Below are 19051 nucleotides of genomic sequence, written 5' to 3'. Positions count from 1 at the left end.
GCACATGAAACAAAGCGCTAGAAGCGGAATATGAGCACCATGTATGGTGAAATGATGAAATATATATATACATACATACAGTCTAGCCCGGTTATAACGAAGTTGGCGGGAATCGGAAATCACTTCGCTATATCCGCTATTTCGTAATATGTGGACTATGAAAAAAAAATTTTTTTCACACCTCCTGCAGAGTGAAGTCCAGCCTCGGCGCCGACTGCCCGGGAGAAATAGAGAACCGCGATTGGCCAAGACGGCCGCTCTCCGCGACGTTATCAAAAAAAAAAAAAAAAAAATCTTTTTGCGATGCAGTGAAGCAACCTTTCGCTCCGCGGGAGAGCAGACGACGCCACGAAAGGACGCGTCAGCCGAATTTTGCCCTTATTTTCGCGGAAAAAATCGCCTTAAGGACGCAAAAATGTGTTGATTGACAGATTATTTTTCGGTTGGTATTAAATCTCATCGTTATATCCGCTGACGCACTCTTATTTACTTCGTTAAGACCGGACCCAAAATGTATTGAAAATGCAAAAATGGGAATGGGAAATTGAAATCCCTTCGTTATAACCGATATTTCGCTATAAGTGGCTTCGTTATAACCGGGCTAGACTGTATATATATATATATATAACTTTGAAGAAAAGGGCGCTACGAAGACGCGGACTGCTTCAAGTATGCAAAACCATATCGTCCATATGAAGCTTCTGCTGCCTCAAATATATATATATATATATATCAACTCTATTCTTGGCGCGAAGCGGTGTTAACGTTTCGACGGCATAATTAATGTGTTTGTTAAAGGGACACTAAATTGAGGTAAATGCATGACACGATTTGAGACCCCCCAGCGACATTCCGGTACTAGCCCGATGACGAAAGCACTCCTCATAATTTGTGTTACTAATACTCAACTACTCGTATTAAAAAATATCATTTCATTCGATTATAAGACGGAAGAAAATGCTACTTGTCTAGGTCTATTCGATTCTAAGAAAAAATAACATTTTGACGTTACCCTTCAGTAGTATGGTGGTCGAAAGGTTTCGTTTTCGCTGGACTGTGCGCGCTCGACTCTGCGCCGCGCACGCTTTGGAGTTTCAGTAGTTTCGTTATCGCGTCGTGCTGTGCGGGTTCTGCTGGCTCGCGAAACTTTCATTTGGAACAAGCAGCGAGAATGCCACGTCCATGTGATGTCGTGGGAAGCCCTTGTTGCTTTCCCGCTCCGGAGAGCCGGTGTCGAGGCCGCCGTCGTAGTACGCAACGACGCCGGCAGCGCGAGCCCTCAGCAGCAGGTCGCGCTCGTCAGTGCTCAAATCGCTGAAGTTGAGCCCAGCATCGCGAGCCAATCTGTCGTTGTCAGGGTCCATTGCGACGAGCGTCGAAGTTTGCGTTATAGAATGAAGTACCAGCTTATGGTCGCGCGTTTCTCCTTCCGCTAGCCACCATACTCCCGCTTTCGCTCTGCTGTCGGCTCTGTCTTGGCTCTGTTTCTGGCCGCGCGTTTGCGTTTTGCGCAGAAAAGCCGTAGCGCCGCCTGCGGACGCCGTTCTACTCACCGATGGCGCAACGTCACTATGAGACCATGATGTCAGTACTCCTCGATCGGAGGGCGGGCAATTTGAACTGCGCTAGAGGTACGCGGACGCTTCAGAACGCATTTTCTCTTAAAATAAGTCTCTCCTTGGCACGAAACAAGCGTTTCGAGGTTTCTGGGATGGTATTTCAACAGTCCACGTTGACTTAATAGCAACCTTTAGTGTCCCTTTAACTTCAGGAAAAGAGGTTGCAGGCGGGGACCGAAATGCATTGACGATTGTTAAAACACTTGAGCCTCTGCGTTCTTTTGCTTGCTCTATACGCATTAAGGCAGCATGCTTTCGGAGAAAATAGACATTTCTTGGCTTATTGTGCCACCTGTACTTCCATTTGTGCATATCTTGTATACATTATGCGAGTCTTTTTTTTCTTTGTGTGTGTGTGTGTGTGTGTGGGGGGGGGGGGGGAGAGAGAGAGAGCATTCAGAACTGTCTATTACTTATTTCTCCAATGAAATAGTGTGCGAAAGTAACTGAATAACGCCCATATAACAGTGTTCTTCGCCATCTCGTCCACTCCGCGCAATTTGGCGAACGCCACAGACCTCGTCAGCCAAAGAACAACAAGTGCACAAGTTGCGCGTCTCAAGAAAACGTCGACGGGCACCGCTAATCCACTTGCGATCTTTCCACGGTGTCGAGCGAGGGTGGAATAGCGGCGGAGGGTGGACGAACCTTTTTTCTGGTTGTCGCTTCTGTTTGGCTGGCGTGGCTCGTATATCTGTCGCTGCCCTGCGCAAAGTCGGTGATGATGATTATATAAACACTAAACCGCGCGTTAAAACTAGGAGTTCGCACTTTCGTCTCTGCTTTTGTTTATTCCACATGACTTACATAATGCACCATATATCAGCAGTCTGGAGAAACAGAGAGAGAGAGAGCGGTAGACTTTATTAGGCTAGCAAGGTGGGCACGCTGTATACGATCCTATAGAACCATGTGTAGGACACCCTGTGCCCCTTAAGTACAAGCGAAATACATTGATGTTTCGTAGTCAGAGTTCAATTAAGCACATCTGCTGGGCTGTTGGATGTGCTCTATATTAACGAGGTCATTTCGACCTAAGCATTTACAAGAATAAAAGATGCCGCCCTTCACTGCATCCGCAGACACGATTGGGCGTGCGAGCACAGCGCAATCATGATCGCCAACATTACGTTCAGGTTTGCATGGCTGCTTTGACGCGATGCATTAAATCAGAACGGTGCACCTCAGTTACTACAGCCAGCGATATGTCCTTGAAAAACACGGCGACAGAGGGGCACCAGATGTCGGAGCGTCAAGCGATCGGAGGAGCTGCAGTTTTGACAGAGCGCGCGTCGCATGCTGAACTATGCGCGTTTACGAAAAGAAAAAAAAGAGAGAGAGAAAAAAAGAGAGGGAACAAAAAGGAAGCAGAGAGGAGAAGCTTTCGTTCTATGCAGTAAAGATACTCGCATATTGAGTGTATGGCCGTCATTCTTCTCGCGAGACCTCCGCTCTGTATCGAAACCATAATCCTGAAGCATAACTGCGAGTCGGCCTAGTTGGAACAGATTCATAATCCTGGGATGATTTGATCGTTGATCTATGCGACCTTCTTCCTTGAGAAAGTGCAGAGCAGGCATTTACTTTCGTCTTCGTATAGGTAATACTATCAGCGGCGCGCAATACAAGGTAAATGCAAAAGGGGCGCTGCATAAATTCTAAGAGCACCGAACCGGGAGCTTTCTGGAACATGCGAAGCATGATATGGTTCTGCATCAGCGTTTCGCCGCTCTTATTGCGCACGAGCAAAATACCCGTCTGTTGATTTTCTCAACGTTGTTAGTGCTTAGGAGATATTGGGGCATATGACTAGTTTGTATACTTTTGGTTCTACCAGCGGCGCAAAGAACGTTTTCTCTTTCTTTTTTTTTTTTTTTTTTTTGCGCGGAAACCCAACGTTTTCTTTTTCACTACTTCGGACAGAGACCAGAGAGTCAGCATAACCAGCCATCTCTGCAAAGACGGGTGTGCGCTCTTTTGATGTCTTTGGATTCTTCTTCTACCTTGAGTGCACTGGCAGCGCGCTGGAAAGAAAAGAAGGCGGAATTTGAGAGCACGGAGCTGGTCGATGCAAGGAAACTGCTCATGTTGATGTGGCTCGCCTGTCAATATTGGTTTCTTTCATCGCAAATATTGCCTGGCCAAGAAGCCAAGACCGGCGTCCTCCCAGACGGAAATATTTACTTTTTTCAAACAACGCTTTTCCGCCCACAGCATGCCGCTAGAGCGCAACAGACAGAAGTGCGGATTCATTTACTCCATTTATTTTTGTGCTTATAAATTTTGCTCCATATATTGACCCAATTACCCCCACCCCCCCCCCCCAAAAAAAAAGCTCATGGTCATAATCATCTACGATACACCATAATATTGACATCGCGCTGATCATGACGGTGATTAATAATTAGGATTTTAAAAAAAGAATGTCGGCAAATATTTGGCGTGTCTTGTATGAAACACGTATAGAGCTAAATAAATGCTGCTGACAAACGCTTCGATCAGGGCCTCTAAAAAGTTAGCGAACACCCATAATATGCCACCTGCCATCTCTCGACGGCTTTTTTAGCCCACACACTATATAGCAGTCCTCGCCACTCGCGGTCTTGTCCATAAAGTCGTAAGGTTTTCTGCGTTCTGCAGAAAGGAAAAAAACCGCTAGCGACGATCTCCGGTATAATATCGCCGCGCATACCTAGCGCTCCTTGTCCTTGTGACGCAGGTGAAGATCTGGTTCCAGAACCGGCGCTACAAGTGCAAACGGCAGAAGCAGGACAAGTCCCTGGAGATGGTCGCGGCTGCCACCGCGCGCCGCGTGGCTGTGCCCGTGCTGGTGCGTGACGGCAAGCCGGCTGCCGTGCCGTTTGCTCCGTCGGCGTACCCGATGCACCCATACTTTGCCGGCACCGCTACCCTGGGCCCGCCGCCGCCGCCGCCGCCGGCGCCGCCTCCGCCGCAGCCGCCCAGCCATCCGCCGGACGCGCTTCTGTACCCGACCATGGTGGGCCACAAGCCGGCCTCCGCCACGGCGATTAAGTCTTGGTGAACGCCGCGGAACTGCGCGTATCCTGGGCGCGCGCACGTGCGTGTGTTCATGTGTGTGTTTCGCGCTGCGCGAACTTCTGCAGCGTAATTCATCTCCCGCAAGCGCCGCTTGCACTGCTGCACCGTCCACGATCTCCCAGGAGAAAGGCTCACGGGACCGGGGGCAATCATGACCTGTACCTAGGGGTGTACTCGAAATAAGGCCCCAGTAACGAGAGCCGCCGTCTGCGATTGTTTGATATTGCAAAATCCGTGACAATACTGCAATACTGACGCACAACATGGACACCAAATAGACTCGTTCGTACCATCAATATAAGTGTTGCATAGCATTCAAAGGAAATGTGGCATCGAACATCGAAGCAAGGGGTGCTCAGGCTGTTCCTGCGTGTGAGAGACTTTAAACCTATCAAAAAAAAAAAAAAAGCTTGCAAGAAGAAACACATTAAAGAAAAGGAAAGAAAATATCGTCTAGGTGACATTAGCATAATCGAAATCATGTGTAGGTTTGACGAACGAAAATATATTCGCCTTTGACTCATGTAAATTAACTGCTCTTGCGCTGTACGCACAAAGTACCCACAAGAGCACCTTGCGTTCTTGAAAATGGCGTATATGTTGGTCAGAAGGACAAACAAACATTCGTTTCAACACAAGCTGATCTGGCCGAGGCGCTTTTTGAGGCAGCAATAGCACACCTCGGAGAGGGAACGCTGAGCCACCACTACGTGCGCCCACCCGGTGCAACAAGAGGAATGTCATTTTCAGAGTTTACTAATTCAAATAGTCATTACAACAGTCGACAATATCCCTCGAACAGTCTACAATATCCCTCGTTTCAGAATTACTTAACAAGGAATCTCAAGGCTTTTTGAACGATTGAGGCAGATGGGCTCGCAATAGTCAAGGTCAAACGCTTTTATACAGCCACGAAGGGGTGAGAGGGCATTACGACGCTGCTTCCACTCAGCACAATTATTGCAACACACGACACTGTAAGCTTCAGGCATCCTTTATTAAGTCCCGACCAAGCCATTTGTTGCATGAATACTATTTTGCGTATGTGTGAAAAATATGCTATTCAAGTGATAAGACGACCGGCGAGCGCTCGCAGTGAGCAAAGCGCTACGCGTGTCCACGCTCTGCTGTATAGGTTTTGAGTAACATAACTAGTCGGACAACCTATAACACTGTACTTGGATACTTGAGGAGGGTGAATGTAACCTTGCCTCATATCATGGGCCCAAAGAAGGCCTTGATCTATACTCTTCACACGGACACAATGGTATAAACGCGCTCCAAGATCGCGGCAAAGACATGTATGACCATAAATTCCTTTTTTCCCTACCATGTCTCCGACTCCGTTCATTTGAGGTGATTTTTGTTCTTGACGACTGCCTTTTGTTGACTGACATTTGTTGTATGTGATATTTTGGTTGTTGTCTGATTCATGTGGTCAGCATTCCAAGGCAACCGTGGGTTTATGAGAGGCGCCCTAGTGGCGGGCTCCGGAATAATTGTGACCTCCCAAGTCTTTCTAATGTGCACCGAAACCTGCGTGCACGGGCATTTTGCGCTACACCTCATCGAAACGCGGTTTCAGTGGGCGGTAATCGAACCGGCGACCTCGTATTCAGCAACGGAACGCCCTACAACTACTGAGCTGCCACCACTGCGAGTGTGTACAACATGCGGACAGTATAAGCGGCAAGTTGTTATTTTTTGTTGCAATTTATTCGTTCAAGAGTGCCGCTGAAAAAAAAAAGAAGAAAGAAAACAAGAACTACAATTGTTTCAAGTGTGAGGAACGTATATATAAACCTCGGGATATTATAATGTATTAATCTCCCCTAGGGAAATAAGATTTTTAATTGGTAGCATTCAGGCTGTGCTCCCGAAGGAGTCTTCGAGTACAGTGGCACAGCAAAAGGGTGCACTTACGCATGATGCCATTGAGCCCGCTTTTTACCGAGCAAACCAAATGAACCGTAGTAAAGGGAACTATAGAGCGCCCCCTGCGACGTCGTCTTTTCACGATAGGTTTCTTTTTTTTTCTTGAGAAGAGTGCGTCTTACTGAAGCCCTTGGATTTTAAGCACATTACCCAGTTCATCGTTGTGTTTACTTTGCGCGAATGCGGTATGCCCATGAAGTAAAAATTACACATTTTGTATACCTGCGGTTAGGACGTCGGATTGTTTCAGAAAGCGCCGCTTGTGTGTCACTCTAGAATGCTCTGCGGTGTTCAAAGCGATTATCATCACAACAGAGAGGCGAAGCGAACGCCAGCAGGATTTGGCGACGCACCGTCTTTGTGTACGTAGATCGCATCATAGGAGGACGGGGAAATTGAATCTCTCCAAGCTTTTAATACGACGCGCTGTGTATATGGGAGTTTAGTACGCGGTGTCTGCGTTCTAACGCTCGCACCCTAAAACAGTGTGCAACCCCATGCGACCGGCAGCTTTATTGACTGCCGCTTCCGCCAAGCTGCAGCAGCTTTTCCTTTAATCGGCAAAGGGGGCAATTAATTAAGTTTGTAAACTATGGTATGACATCGCTTTGTGTGATGAAGTGCGAGTGATGACTCGTTCTTCGTGGTTCTTCGCACTGATATTTTCTTCGCGTTATTCATTCCCCTAACTGGTTACCGCGTGTTGTTGCGATTAACGAGGTGTTCGTAATTATACGTTAGTATTCCAATTAGCGCGTTTCTGCCATTGCCCTAACCATTCCCGCGGGCACCTTAACTGGAAAACGTGCTACCTGCTTGGGGAAAATTTGTGATTTGCGTGCATCAGAGAAACGCTAAGCTCGCGAGAGTGCGTTCGCCATGCAGCAGCGACAAAGGACTCCGGCTCCCCAGCTCCGGCGAGACGCTCGGCCGCCGCGACGGCGAAAACTGCCGGTCGCTGCTATCTCGAGTGCGCACGACTACACCAGGCACACAGACCTGTTCAGCGGTCAGCGAACCCGCTGTGGAACTCCACTGCCTACCTCAATCAACGCAGCAAGCATGCAGGTCACAGTGTCTGCAGAGGACTTGAACCCGTCCGAATACAACCCCCGGGACTGGAAGCATGTCCTGTCCATGCACGCGTCCCGTCGGAACACGACCGGAGCCTCCAAATCGTCTCCCGCATGCCCAGGATCCAGCATGGGGACGCCACAGAACGCAAACGCCACGACGCCATCGCCGCCCGCGTTCCAGCCTCGCCAAGAACAGCTGCGCGCTGCGAGAGCAGCAGCGTTCAAAGGTCGCCAACTCGCGCCGTTGCCTGCCGACGCTTACAAGGTTGTCTACCGATCGCAGGGAGGGCTCGCGCTTCTCGACATCCCACCGCGCCCGCTACTCGCCACAATCACGCAGGCAGCGCAGCTACAAGGCCAACAAGACATCCAGATCCGAGTTCATCCCACCAACAACACATGCACCATCGCCACCACGTGCCAAGAGACCGCCCTCAAGCTCGTCAATCTCAAGGAAATTACACTACGCGACCGAAAATATGCTATCACAGCCTACATCGCCCCACCAGCCGGGGCGGTGCGCGGAGTGATCACGAACGCATTTTGGGATGAAACCCCCAGCGAGGTCATCACAGACCTTCAGGCCCGAAATTCCGAAGTCCCCATCATTGATGCCCGACGTATGGGGAAAACACGCTCAATCCTTATCACCTTTGCCTACGGACCAGTTCCGAGGAAAATCATCTACGGCGGCGGTGTCCACCTATGCACGGTCTACCGGGGACACATCGACGCCTGCGCGAACTGCAGAAAGCCAGGACATCGAGCAGATGTATGTACCCTGCCCCGCTCCCATCGATGCCCAAGATGTGGCGAAACTCATGAAAGAGTGGACCCCCCAACCTGCGCTCCACAATGCATTCTCTGCGGTGGAGGACACATGACCGGAACAAGTGGATGCAAAGCAAATCGAAGAAGTCCTACTACACGCCAGCCGCGATCCACTCAAAAGAAGACAGAACATCAACAACACCATCGATTCAGTCCCAGCCCGCGTCGACGCTCCGGCAGCACAGCTTCTCGCTCTTCGGACGCTCGACATCTCACATGGGCCGACCTGGTCGCCGGAAGACATAACCCCCCGCTCACCCAGACTCCCGAAGCGCTGCAACAGGAACGGGAGCTCCAGGCCCTCAGGGAAGAGGTAAGTCGCCTTGCTTCCCTCGTCCATACCCAACCTCCGACACAATCAGGCCTCCCTAACTCCACTCCACCCACCGAGAAGGAATCTCCCAGCACACCTCCCACGAAAAAACAGCGAACCGCACAGGAAATACCACCCCCTCAGTTGACAGACATAGATGCCAAACTCGCAGCGCTTGAGGCTAAATTCGATCGTAAACTACAAGAACTCGAAACACGCCTCGAGACTAAACTCACTCACCTCGTAGAAACCCTCACGGAGAAATTAGAGCACCGCATGGATGTTATGCTTAACAAGATGCTCGAAAACATAGAACACCGCTTCACACAAATGCGTCCTTCCATACCCTCGCAACCCACCCTTCAGCCTACACAATTCACCCCTCCTGTCCAACACATTCCAATGGACACGCAACTAACCCCCCCTCTCCGCCCCCCCACGCTCCAGTATGGCGGCGCGGGGAAATAATTACCTACAAATTCTAACTTGGAATTGCCGTGGCTTCCGGGGCAAGCGTGCACCTCTGCAGCTTTTACTTCCCACACTCACTCCTCAGCCCCAAATACTTTTACTCCAAGACGCTGCACATTGCGCAACACTTCCCAGCTACACCTCAGTACATTCGGACGCCACAGACAAGCCCAGGGCGTCCACACTCATACACCGTAGCATCACTCACAGGGTACACCATATCACTTCAGAGACGCCCTGCGTGATCACTGAAATCATACACCATAAACACACGTTACCATCCATATTTATTGTCAACATTTATCACCTCCCATCACACCCGATGGCGTCTCTGGAGTCCCTACTTCGATCGGTGCACCGGCTGGCAGGAAAGCACCCCCTGTTAGTCGGCGGAGACTTCAACAGTCAACATACAGACTGGGGATACAAAACAACAACACACCGAGGTCGCAGGCTCTGGCTGCTCCTCCAGAACCTCCACCTCACCGTACACAACAACTTCCTGACGCCCACTCGGATCGGAAATAGCGTCAGCATGGACACCAGCCCGGACCTGGTGCTGACCCACTCCCTCCGAGGCGTCACCTGGACCAGAACACAATACACACTAGGCAGCGATCATTACATTATACAGGTCACTGTCCCATACAAACAACCCCGTCACACTTACATGACACACAAACTCATAAACTGGGACTCTCTCCGCACCACTCGGGCGGCCCGCTCTGACACCCCTATTTCCGATATCGACACCTGGGTGAAATCACTCCAGGATGACGTCCAATGCAACACAAAACTCATTGAAACCCCTACCGAAACCCCTACATTAGACACCCGACTGGCCCACCTCTGGGAGGCCTATCACAGCCTCCTAGAACGGTGGAAGAGGAATAAGCTAAACAGGACACTTAAAAAGCGGCTGGCCGCGCTGCAAACCCAAATCCAACAACATTCTGAGGAGCTTTGCCGGTCCAACTGGGGCCAGATATGCGACGGCATTGCTGGGAACCTGTCCACCAAGCGGGCCTGGCAACTCCTCCGCCACCTTATAGACCCGACGCAGACAAAAACAGCAACACAACACCATGTAACAAGACTCGTCCACGCACACATGGACAACCCTGACAGCCTCATAGATACACTTCAGAAAACCTACACCTCCCCAGGCATACCGACTCGCTTACCTCCCTACACAGGGCAGCCCAACCCCACACTCGACACGGACATAACGGAGACGGAAGTCAGAGCGGCCCTCCTGACTCTCCGTACCAGCTCCGCACCTGGCGCCGACCAGGTAACCAAATCTATGCTTCGTAATCTGGATGATCAATCCATCACACAGATTACGGACTACTTCAACCAGTGTTGGAGGGAGGGCACCCTCCCCCAGTCCTGGCGTCATGCGAAGGTTATTTTCATACCCAAACCCAACAAACCACTTACACTCCAAAACCTTCGCCCGATCTCGCTAACCTCATGCCTCGGAAAGCTTTTCGAGCATGTAGTGTTATCGAGACTCACACAACACATGGCGGAAAACGACCTTTACCCTCACAGCATGGTGGGCTTCCGCCCCCATTTATCCGCGCAGGATGCCATGCTACAACTTACGCACGACATTTTCGATCCCCTTATCCCGGGTCACACAAAGGCAGTCTTGGCTTTGGACCTCTCCAAAGCCTTTGATCGCGTAGAACACCATGCGATCATGACTGCCCTCTCGCCACTGAATGTGGGTGCACGTACCTACACCTACATTCAAGCATTCCTGACCGACCGCACTGCTCAGATACACTTTGGCCCACTCACCTCCCTCTCTTTTACTTTACGGAGTGTTGGCACACCGCAAGGGTCCGTCCTGTCCCCCTTTCTATTTAATATCACCCTAATCCCCCTGGCCCGACAATTGGCAATCATACCCCATCTCAAACACACCCTCTATGCCGACGACATCACGCTGTGGACTACCCACGGCAGTGACGGCGGCATAGAGGATACTCTCCAATCTGCAGCCACCCTGACCCAAAATTATGCTGCCAGTATCGGTCTTTCTTGCTCCCCAGAAAAATCCGAACTACTACTCATCAGACCTCGTAATCGCTGCTCCCCATGCTCCCCCATCACGATCGAGCTGGACGGACGCCCAGTGCCGGAGGTTGAAACCCTCCGAGTACTGGGACTCCATATCCAGAGTGACGGTAAAAACACCACCACCCTGAAGAAACTCAAGCAGATTGCAGGTGCGATCTCGCACCTCATTCGCCGGGTTTCAGCCCACCACAGAGGCATGAAGGAGCGCGACCTATGTCGCCTCATCCATGCCTTCGTCCTCAGCCGTGTGCTTTACACAACCCCATATTTACACTTATCCCGACACGATACTAATGCCCTAGATGCATTAATACGCAAGGCGTACAAAGTAGCATTAAAACTACCCATTAATACACCCACAGACAGACTACTCGGCCTGGGCCTCCACAACACTATCGGGGAACTTGTAGAAGCCCACCGGATGGCGCAATACATTCGCCTGACACGAACATTCACTGGGCGGCACATCCTGGACTCCCTCGGGATCCGGATACCGGCCAACGACCCTACACAACTCGCCACCCCACGCCACATCCACCGGGAGCTGCTTATTAAACCGCTCCCGAGGAACATGCATCCACAACACCACGAGGCGCGCCGCCGAGCTCGAGCTAAGGCACTCCATCGCTATTACGGCCCCGAACCGGACGCCGTATGGGTGGACGCCGCATGCATGGGAGAGCAAGCGGTTGCCGCCGTGGTGGACTCCTCCCTCTCCCCACTCATCACACTACCCCTACCCGCACACACTTCTCCAGAAGCTGCAGAGGAAGCTGCCATTGCCATTGCCATCACCCATACGGAAGCCCGGTACATAATAACAGATTCAAAAACAGCTATACTAAATTTTGCACGAGGCCGAGTCCATGTTCCTGCTTTTTGCATACTGGACTCGCCCGTTGCACCTCCACCCCGCCATGTGGAGCTGATATGGGTGCCTGCGCACTCCGGGAATCCCGGAAACGAGGCTGCCAACCTTTTAGCCCGAGGTTCTATTAACCGGGCTCAGGTGGCCTCCGATCCCGGATTCACGAAGGAGCGCATGCACTCTTTCAGCGATCTGACGCAGGCTTATAGAGCAGCACGTCAGATCTACCCCCCACCTAACCCATCCCTAGACAACAGGCATGCGACACTGTGGAGGCGACTCCAGACCCACACACTCCCCTCCCCTGTCACCCTATCCCATTACCATCCCTCTTTCCCCACGCCCGCCTGCGCCCTCTGTCCCGAACCGTTCGCATCCGCCATCCACATCCTCTCGCTTTGCCCGGCGGACCCTCTCCCGCGGGGCCTGGAGCACCTGACATCGTGGGAGGACTGGGAGACCGTGCTCCGCTCTGAGGACCCGGCAACGCAAAACATCGCGACCAGCCGGGCTGCCAGTGTTATGGACCTACGGAACATAAACACTTGAGTGGACTACGGTCGTGCGGGGGCCCAGGGGCCTACGTGGCCCGAACACCTCTGTTTAAATAAAGTTTTTAACAACAACAACAGCGACAAACAGCTCGTGTCTGCAGGGGGCACGGAGCAGTGCCTTCAGGACGAGGTAGGAAACCGTGTCCCTCATTCTCGCTTGGCTCGGCTGAGCAGAAACTGGGTGAGCTCTGAAGAGCTTCTTATTCTTAACGAGCAACTTGCGTTTGGCAAACTCGAGCAAGATTATTTTACGACATTTGCGCGTGGGACCAACGAGGCGCGCCTCTCGTATTACTTTTGCAATGCGCCGGGGCATGTGAGTGAGCACCTTCGAACCTTCAGATATAGAAACTTACAGCGATATTAGGCAAGCACATTCAGCTTTACTTCGTCGTTGGCAGGCGGCTCAATGCAGGAGCTTTTGTGCGTCGAGAGACGAGCACGCGGATATGCTGCCGCAAATGTTGTGTATTGTTCATCCCGTCCAAACATGCGAAAAACCATGTCGTGGAATGAATGTACAAAGTAGGAAAAGGAGCGAAGGGTTGTCAACTCTTCAGCAGCAAGTCATAAGTCTAGCTCTGTGCATTCTCGTGTACGCTATGTTTGCCTTTTGCGTGTCCTGGTTTAAAAAAAAAAAAAGCAGGAAGCTTACTTGTCGAATAGGGCAAAGTACCACGCCCACGTGAAAACGCTCTACCTAATTTATTCTATTAGTAGGGTTAGTGTAGTATATTATTAGTATGTTCTATATGATCTGGATTACTCTGTTTTTATCTGCTCTTTAAGAAAAACATGGTAAAACACATTTGCTAATTCGAAGAACTTGTCGATGGCACATAGAAATAAAAAAAAGCATAACTTATCAGCCCTATCTTAGTCTCCACGTAATCATTGTAATTGGTTATATCCGGAACAACTTCGTGGATTAGCAGGCTACAGCAGGCATATTGAAGTCGACTTGTCTGCCTTCCTTCGAATACCTCTCTCTCTCTCTCTCTCTGTCTCCCTCCCTCCCCCCTCTGTGTCTCTCGCTCTTGGTAACAATGGCCAAAGGCGATTGTCGTAGAACATTATTCGACGCCAATGTTTCGAGGTGTCATTGCCAAGGCTATAAAGCACACACGAATCCACTTATCGGTATGTTGGCACGGGGACTAGCCTGCTTAACACGCACGCACACACGCACACACGCACACAAACACACACACACACACACACACACGCACGCACGCGCGCACGCACAAACACACGCAGTCGCAAAGCACTATTGTGTTGTGCAGATTATTGCCTTATCTATAGGCCAAGTAAGTTATACCAACTCGTCCAATCTTCAACATTAGTAAGTTTCCTCTTGCACTGCAAATCGTTTCCCTCAATAATTCACGCAACTCTTATTCAACACCCGTTTTATATCGCACCGGGGCGCCGTCGTTAGGCGCCAGCAGCGCGCTAGCGAACAACGCCGCGAACGGCAGCAGCAAGAGCACTGGCGTGTGAGGCGGCACAGGCGCGCACACCGCTTCCAGTGATCGTGCACTGGGCCCGATGAACCCGAAAACGCATTTTTGTGCGTCTTCTCTTGTGCCGCTTGTGCGAGGAGGGCCACATTCATGGCGCCAGGTAATATATAAAGCAGAACACGAGTGCAAATTGCGACGCCAGTCCACCCAGCAAACAAAGCTATAAGACAAAACTCGAGCAGTTATTTTCTATGTCATTCGGATGTGCACGTTAAAATTGTCGCATATTTAATCATGTAGATCGGCTAAGGAGGCGAACTATCGTGGAGGAAGGGAGCCGTACATTTCCATTTCCTTTATTTATTTAATTTTTCGCTGTTTCGCCGATTGCACATGTGTCGGCACGATCCCGGCAGTTCTCTGTCCGTTTTCTTCCTTTAATTTGTTTTTTGTGATGATTCGCCCATCTTAAAGTCTTAGAAACCAGCCCAATTTTCATTCTTCCTATATTTCACACAGCTTGACGCCACGCGAACTGTCTTCGGCGCCGGTGCCCCCTAAGGCCGGCGTTGGTGGCGAGTGTGAACGCGCCGTTGCGTTGGCGTTCGTCGTCAATGCAGAGCGTACATAGTCGTTTACCAGACGCAGCCAGAGCTGGGGAGCGCGAGGAAGGAAAATGTACCCTAAAATAGAGACTGATCTAGTGACAGGGCGGCACAATGACGACTAGAAATCCGTATGTTCGCCTTCGGTGCCAAAGCTCCGGAGCCGTCCCAATCTGCTGAGACGAAGACACGCAGTTTACATAGAACATGAAGCTTTTGCCAGTACAACTAGACAAAAAGCCAAGCAGCGTCGGAAATGTAGGTGCGTGCGTTGCTTACCGACCGCGCATATCCAGGCTTTCCGCCGTTTCATCCGGTGAGGAAGCGATCAAAACCGATGGAACTGAATGGCCTCACCAGCTTCAGTCAGGTATGAGTAACTGTTCGTGCAAACCGAAAACGCCACATGTTTTTTTCGGATTTGGATCCACATGGAATTTCGGCAACGCAAGACAGAACATACGACGCAATATAATGAACCAACGTAGCTGGCGGCTGCGCCTGCAAGCCTCAGCCGGGCCGTCACATGCCATTTCATTAGCGGGGCCTCCGCTTGAAGGCGCCACTATTCCGAACTCATCCGAAGCAACTAGCCAAAGGTTTTAAATGAAGTACACATCACAGTGTGCACGGTGCCAGAGGTTTAAAGGCAGGGGTATGCAATTGAAAGGGCCGTGCTTGTAGTAAACAGAGAAATTTGGACCCTATAGCTAAGGCAATGAATTTTACGGTCATTGGCATCAACCGAGAAGTGCACCGAGCAGGCTGCGAAGGCACTTTCGCGCGTTACGGGATACATTTTATAGATCGTGTAGCAACACCGGTTGGACGTCGATTCACGACACGGGCAGTAGCTCCTTTAGGCGGGCCCCAGGCAATCAGGAAGGGATATTAAGTATTGAATGCAGCGACACACGAGCAAAGGGAAGGATTAGACCACCAGGAGCTAGGGAAATATGCACAAAGCATAAGAATAGAGACGGCAAACTTTGTTACAGAAACACGCAGGGTGGCCGCAAGCAGGAAAAATGGCTGAAAATTGAAGCGCAGCTGAATGTCGAAGCTACAAGCATGTGCGCCTTGACCAAAACGCATCTGCGAGATTTGGAGCAACCACCTGTTATTGAAAATTTTGTATGGGAGCAGTGCAACAAGATGACTGGGCCAAGGAAAGGTGGGGGCGTAGGCATGCTAATCAGGCGAGGTATGAAGTGGCAAAGGGTAAAAGAGACATGCAAGGAGCATTTATGAATTAGCGGCACATGGGAAGGCAAAAAGACATATATGGCTTGGAGTAGCTTACCTATGAAGAGGTAGTGATAACAGAGATAAATATAAAGAATTGATTGATTGCATTAGAAACGATATTAATGAGTTCAAGAAATCGGGCCACGGGATATCAGTGGGAGCTATGAATGCGCACATGGAGGATTTAGACGGATACACTGATTACAACGCTTCTCTAGTTATGGAAATGTGCGATGAACAGAACGTTATAGTAGTTAACAGAGAGATTAAGTGTCATGGACAGGTAATGTGGCAATGCGGAAATAGGCAGTAATATATTGATTACACATGGCCACAATTACTACATGACCTGGGTAGTTGGAGAAGTATGGGAGAGGCCTTTGCCCTGCAGTGAGCGCGTAACCAGGCTGCTGCTTCTGCTGCTGCTTCTGCTGCTGCTGCTGCTGATGATATCGATTACGCCTTAGCCTCAGAAATGATTTACGAACGGCTAGACCAAATGATGATAGATGAGCAATGAAAAGATAGCTTGGGTAACGATCATAAACGTTTAACCTACGCAGTCAACCGATGTAAATACTTCAGCGTGTACATAAACGAAGGCAAGAGTTAGTCAAGCACCCACCAAGATAACATGAAAATGTTATGGGGAAGCGGAAGCGGAATGCAGCAATAATGGAACATAGAGATCTTTGGGGACGCAATAAATATGAGTTGGTGCGTGGAATCTGGAAAGGAGTAATGGTACCAGCGCTTAGGATCGCAAATGCCATTCTGTGCTTAAATTAGGATATCTTGTCGGGGTTGGAAGTTAACCAAAGATAGGTAGGCTTTGGGGGCCCACGGTAAAACCACAAATGAGGCAGTGCAGGTTGACATGGGTTGGGTCTCGCTTGAAGTTAGACAAGCGCAGAGCAAAATTAGTTTTTAGGAACGATTCTGCAACATGGATGAAAATAAATAAGCGGCTAAAGTGCATAAGTATCTGTACCTGAAAAGCGATGACGCAGAATAGAGGAAGAGGTCAAGAAAGTCGGCAACCATGTACAGGGTAATGGACAGTGTAAATAAACAACCAGGAGTCAACAGAAAGAAATTGAGAGAAACAGATATGCAAAGAATGGAAACAAAAAAGATCATGGCGATTTACAAGAATGAGAAGAAAAAAATTACAAGGGAAAATCTGCAATGAAGGAAAGTGCCTTGCTATTTGAGGCTCGCGCTGGTTGCCTAAGGACAAAAACATAACGGAGCAAATATCTTCAACTAGATGAGGCATGTGTATGGTGCAGCAAAAATCCGGAGACCACTCAGCACATCCTAATGGAATGCGAGGGGATTCACCTAGTGAGACCCGTAGGTAACGAACACCTTCCAGAAGCGCTGGTATTTAAAGTGGACGGAAGCATCAACAGATCAGCAGTCGAGATAAGCAAGAGTCGTTTGAACTATTGGTGGAAAGAAAAGCAAGGAAAATCTTGACACGACCGGGTCCGTTACAGGCATGGGTAGTGTTATATTAATTATAACACAATTCTGTGAATGGCATTCATCTAAAAGTACATCTAAAGCGGACAAAACTGATATGTTACACATGGATCTAGAAAAATTGAGTAATACGGAAATACAGCTTTCGCAAAACCCTGGTACACGACGTAACAAATTCATAAAAACATAAACTAACATACCAAATTTGTCCGCGTTTAATCATCTAATGAATGCCATTTACAAAACCGTGATATCTGTTCTTGGTAGACAATGTTAGACAATGTTAGTCAATTAAGGCGGCTAGCCAATGGCAAATAACACGAACGAAAAGCTTTATAAGTTTGGTCCCAGATTTTTTTATAGCACCTACGCATAACGCTACCCCTCGGGCCAAGCACGTGGCCAAAGGGATGATCAGGATATATCTACCACGTTATAAGTTCTACAGATGACTCACGTGGTGTCACTCGAGCGAGAAACATCGCTGCGTTTCTTCTGCGACCGGTCAAACTCGTTCGAACGCTACGATGACGAACAGCTGCGCGCCGGGTAGCGTTTCAATCGCGTGAGCATCACTTTACAATATAGGGTGCAGGGTGCGCAGCTGCTCGTCATTGTATCTCGAGGGCCGTATTTTCTAACCATTCATTCGATTTTCCACACCTTCCGCCCGCTCGTCTTCAAAAGCTTGTGCGCGATAGTACAGCGTGTGCCATAGCTATTTAGAATGCACCGAGTTTTTAAATTATGGGGTTTTACGTGCCAAAACCACTTTCATTATGAGGCACGCCGTAGTGGAGGACTCCGGAAATTTCGACCACTTGGGGTTCTTTAACGTGCACCTAAATCTAAGTACACGGGTGTTTTCGGATTTCGACCCCATCGAAATGCGGCCGCCGTGGCCGGGATTCGATCCAGCGACCTTGTGCTCAGCAGCCTAACACCATAGCCACTGAGCAACCACGGCGGGTCGAATGCACCGAGTTGTGTGTGTGCCTGCGTGTGGGCGAGTCTCGACGCATGCGAGTGAACAGTTGCTAGTTGCCTATAGCGCCCATCCCTTACCACTTTGTTCTTTTGTATCCGTGTATTGATTTGCGCTAAACTACCATAATTGTAATTAAAGTGTCTCGACAGATCCGTCAAAAAACGCAACATCTAACGTTCGTCAGACTAACAGCAAATTATCGCTAGCCTGATTTTTACGCTGCATACATGTGATGCCACAGACACAGATCGCAGGAAGCCATATATCAGCCCTTACAGCCCAAGAACGTAAGCAGAGAGGCACGAAATAGGTACATGCGTATGCGAAAGAATATCATGGGTCAAACATGTACGTGTGGCCGAAGTCATTTACAGGGTGTCCCAGCTAACTTAAGCCAAAGTTTAAAGATGCGCCGATGCACTATAAGACGACGCGACCAAA

General features: G+C 49.7%; 1 protein-coding gene and 1 long non-coding RNA gene across 3 annotated transcripts in view; both read left to right on the top strand.

The window, feature by feature from the left end:
• LOC126543097 (homeobox protein Nkx-2.5-like) overlaps positions 1-6008 on the top strand; it is a 51203-nt gene extending 45195 nt beyond the window's left edge. For both annotated transcript variants that reach the window (XM_055061600.2, XM_050190239.3), the window contains one exon: positions 4339-6008. In XM_055061600.2, coding sequence (XP_054917575.1) covers positions 4339-4662 — 324 coding nt within the window. In that variant the 3' untranslated portion in view covers positions 4663-6008. The remainder of the gene's footprint in view (positions 1-4338) is intronic.
• LOC140215226 (uncharacterized) overlaps positions 1-19051 on the top strand; it is a 120316-nt gene that overhangs the window by 77135 nt on the left and 24130 nt on the right. The window lies entirely within an intron of this gene.

This window comes from Dermacentor andersoni, chromosome 1, assembly GCF_023375885.2.
Source record: "Dermacentor andersoni chromosome 1, qqDerAnde1_hic_scaffold, whole genome shotgun sequence".
In the NCBI taxonomy this organism is placed as follows: Eukaryota; Metazoa; Arthropoda; class Arachnida; order Ixodida; family Ixodidae; genus Dermacentor; species Dermacentor andersoni.
Note: the sequence above shows the minus strand (reverse complement) of the source record. Positions and strands in the feature narration are given on the sequence as shown.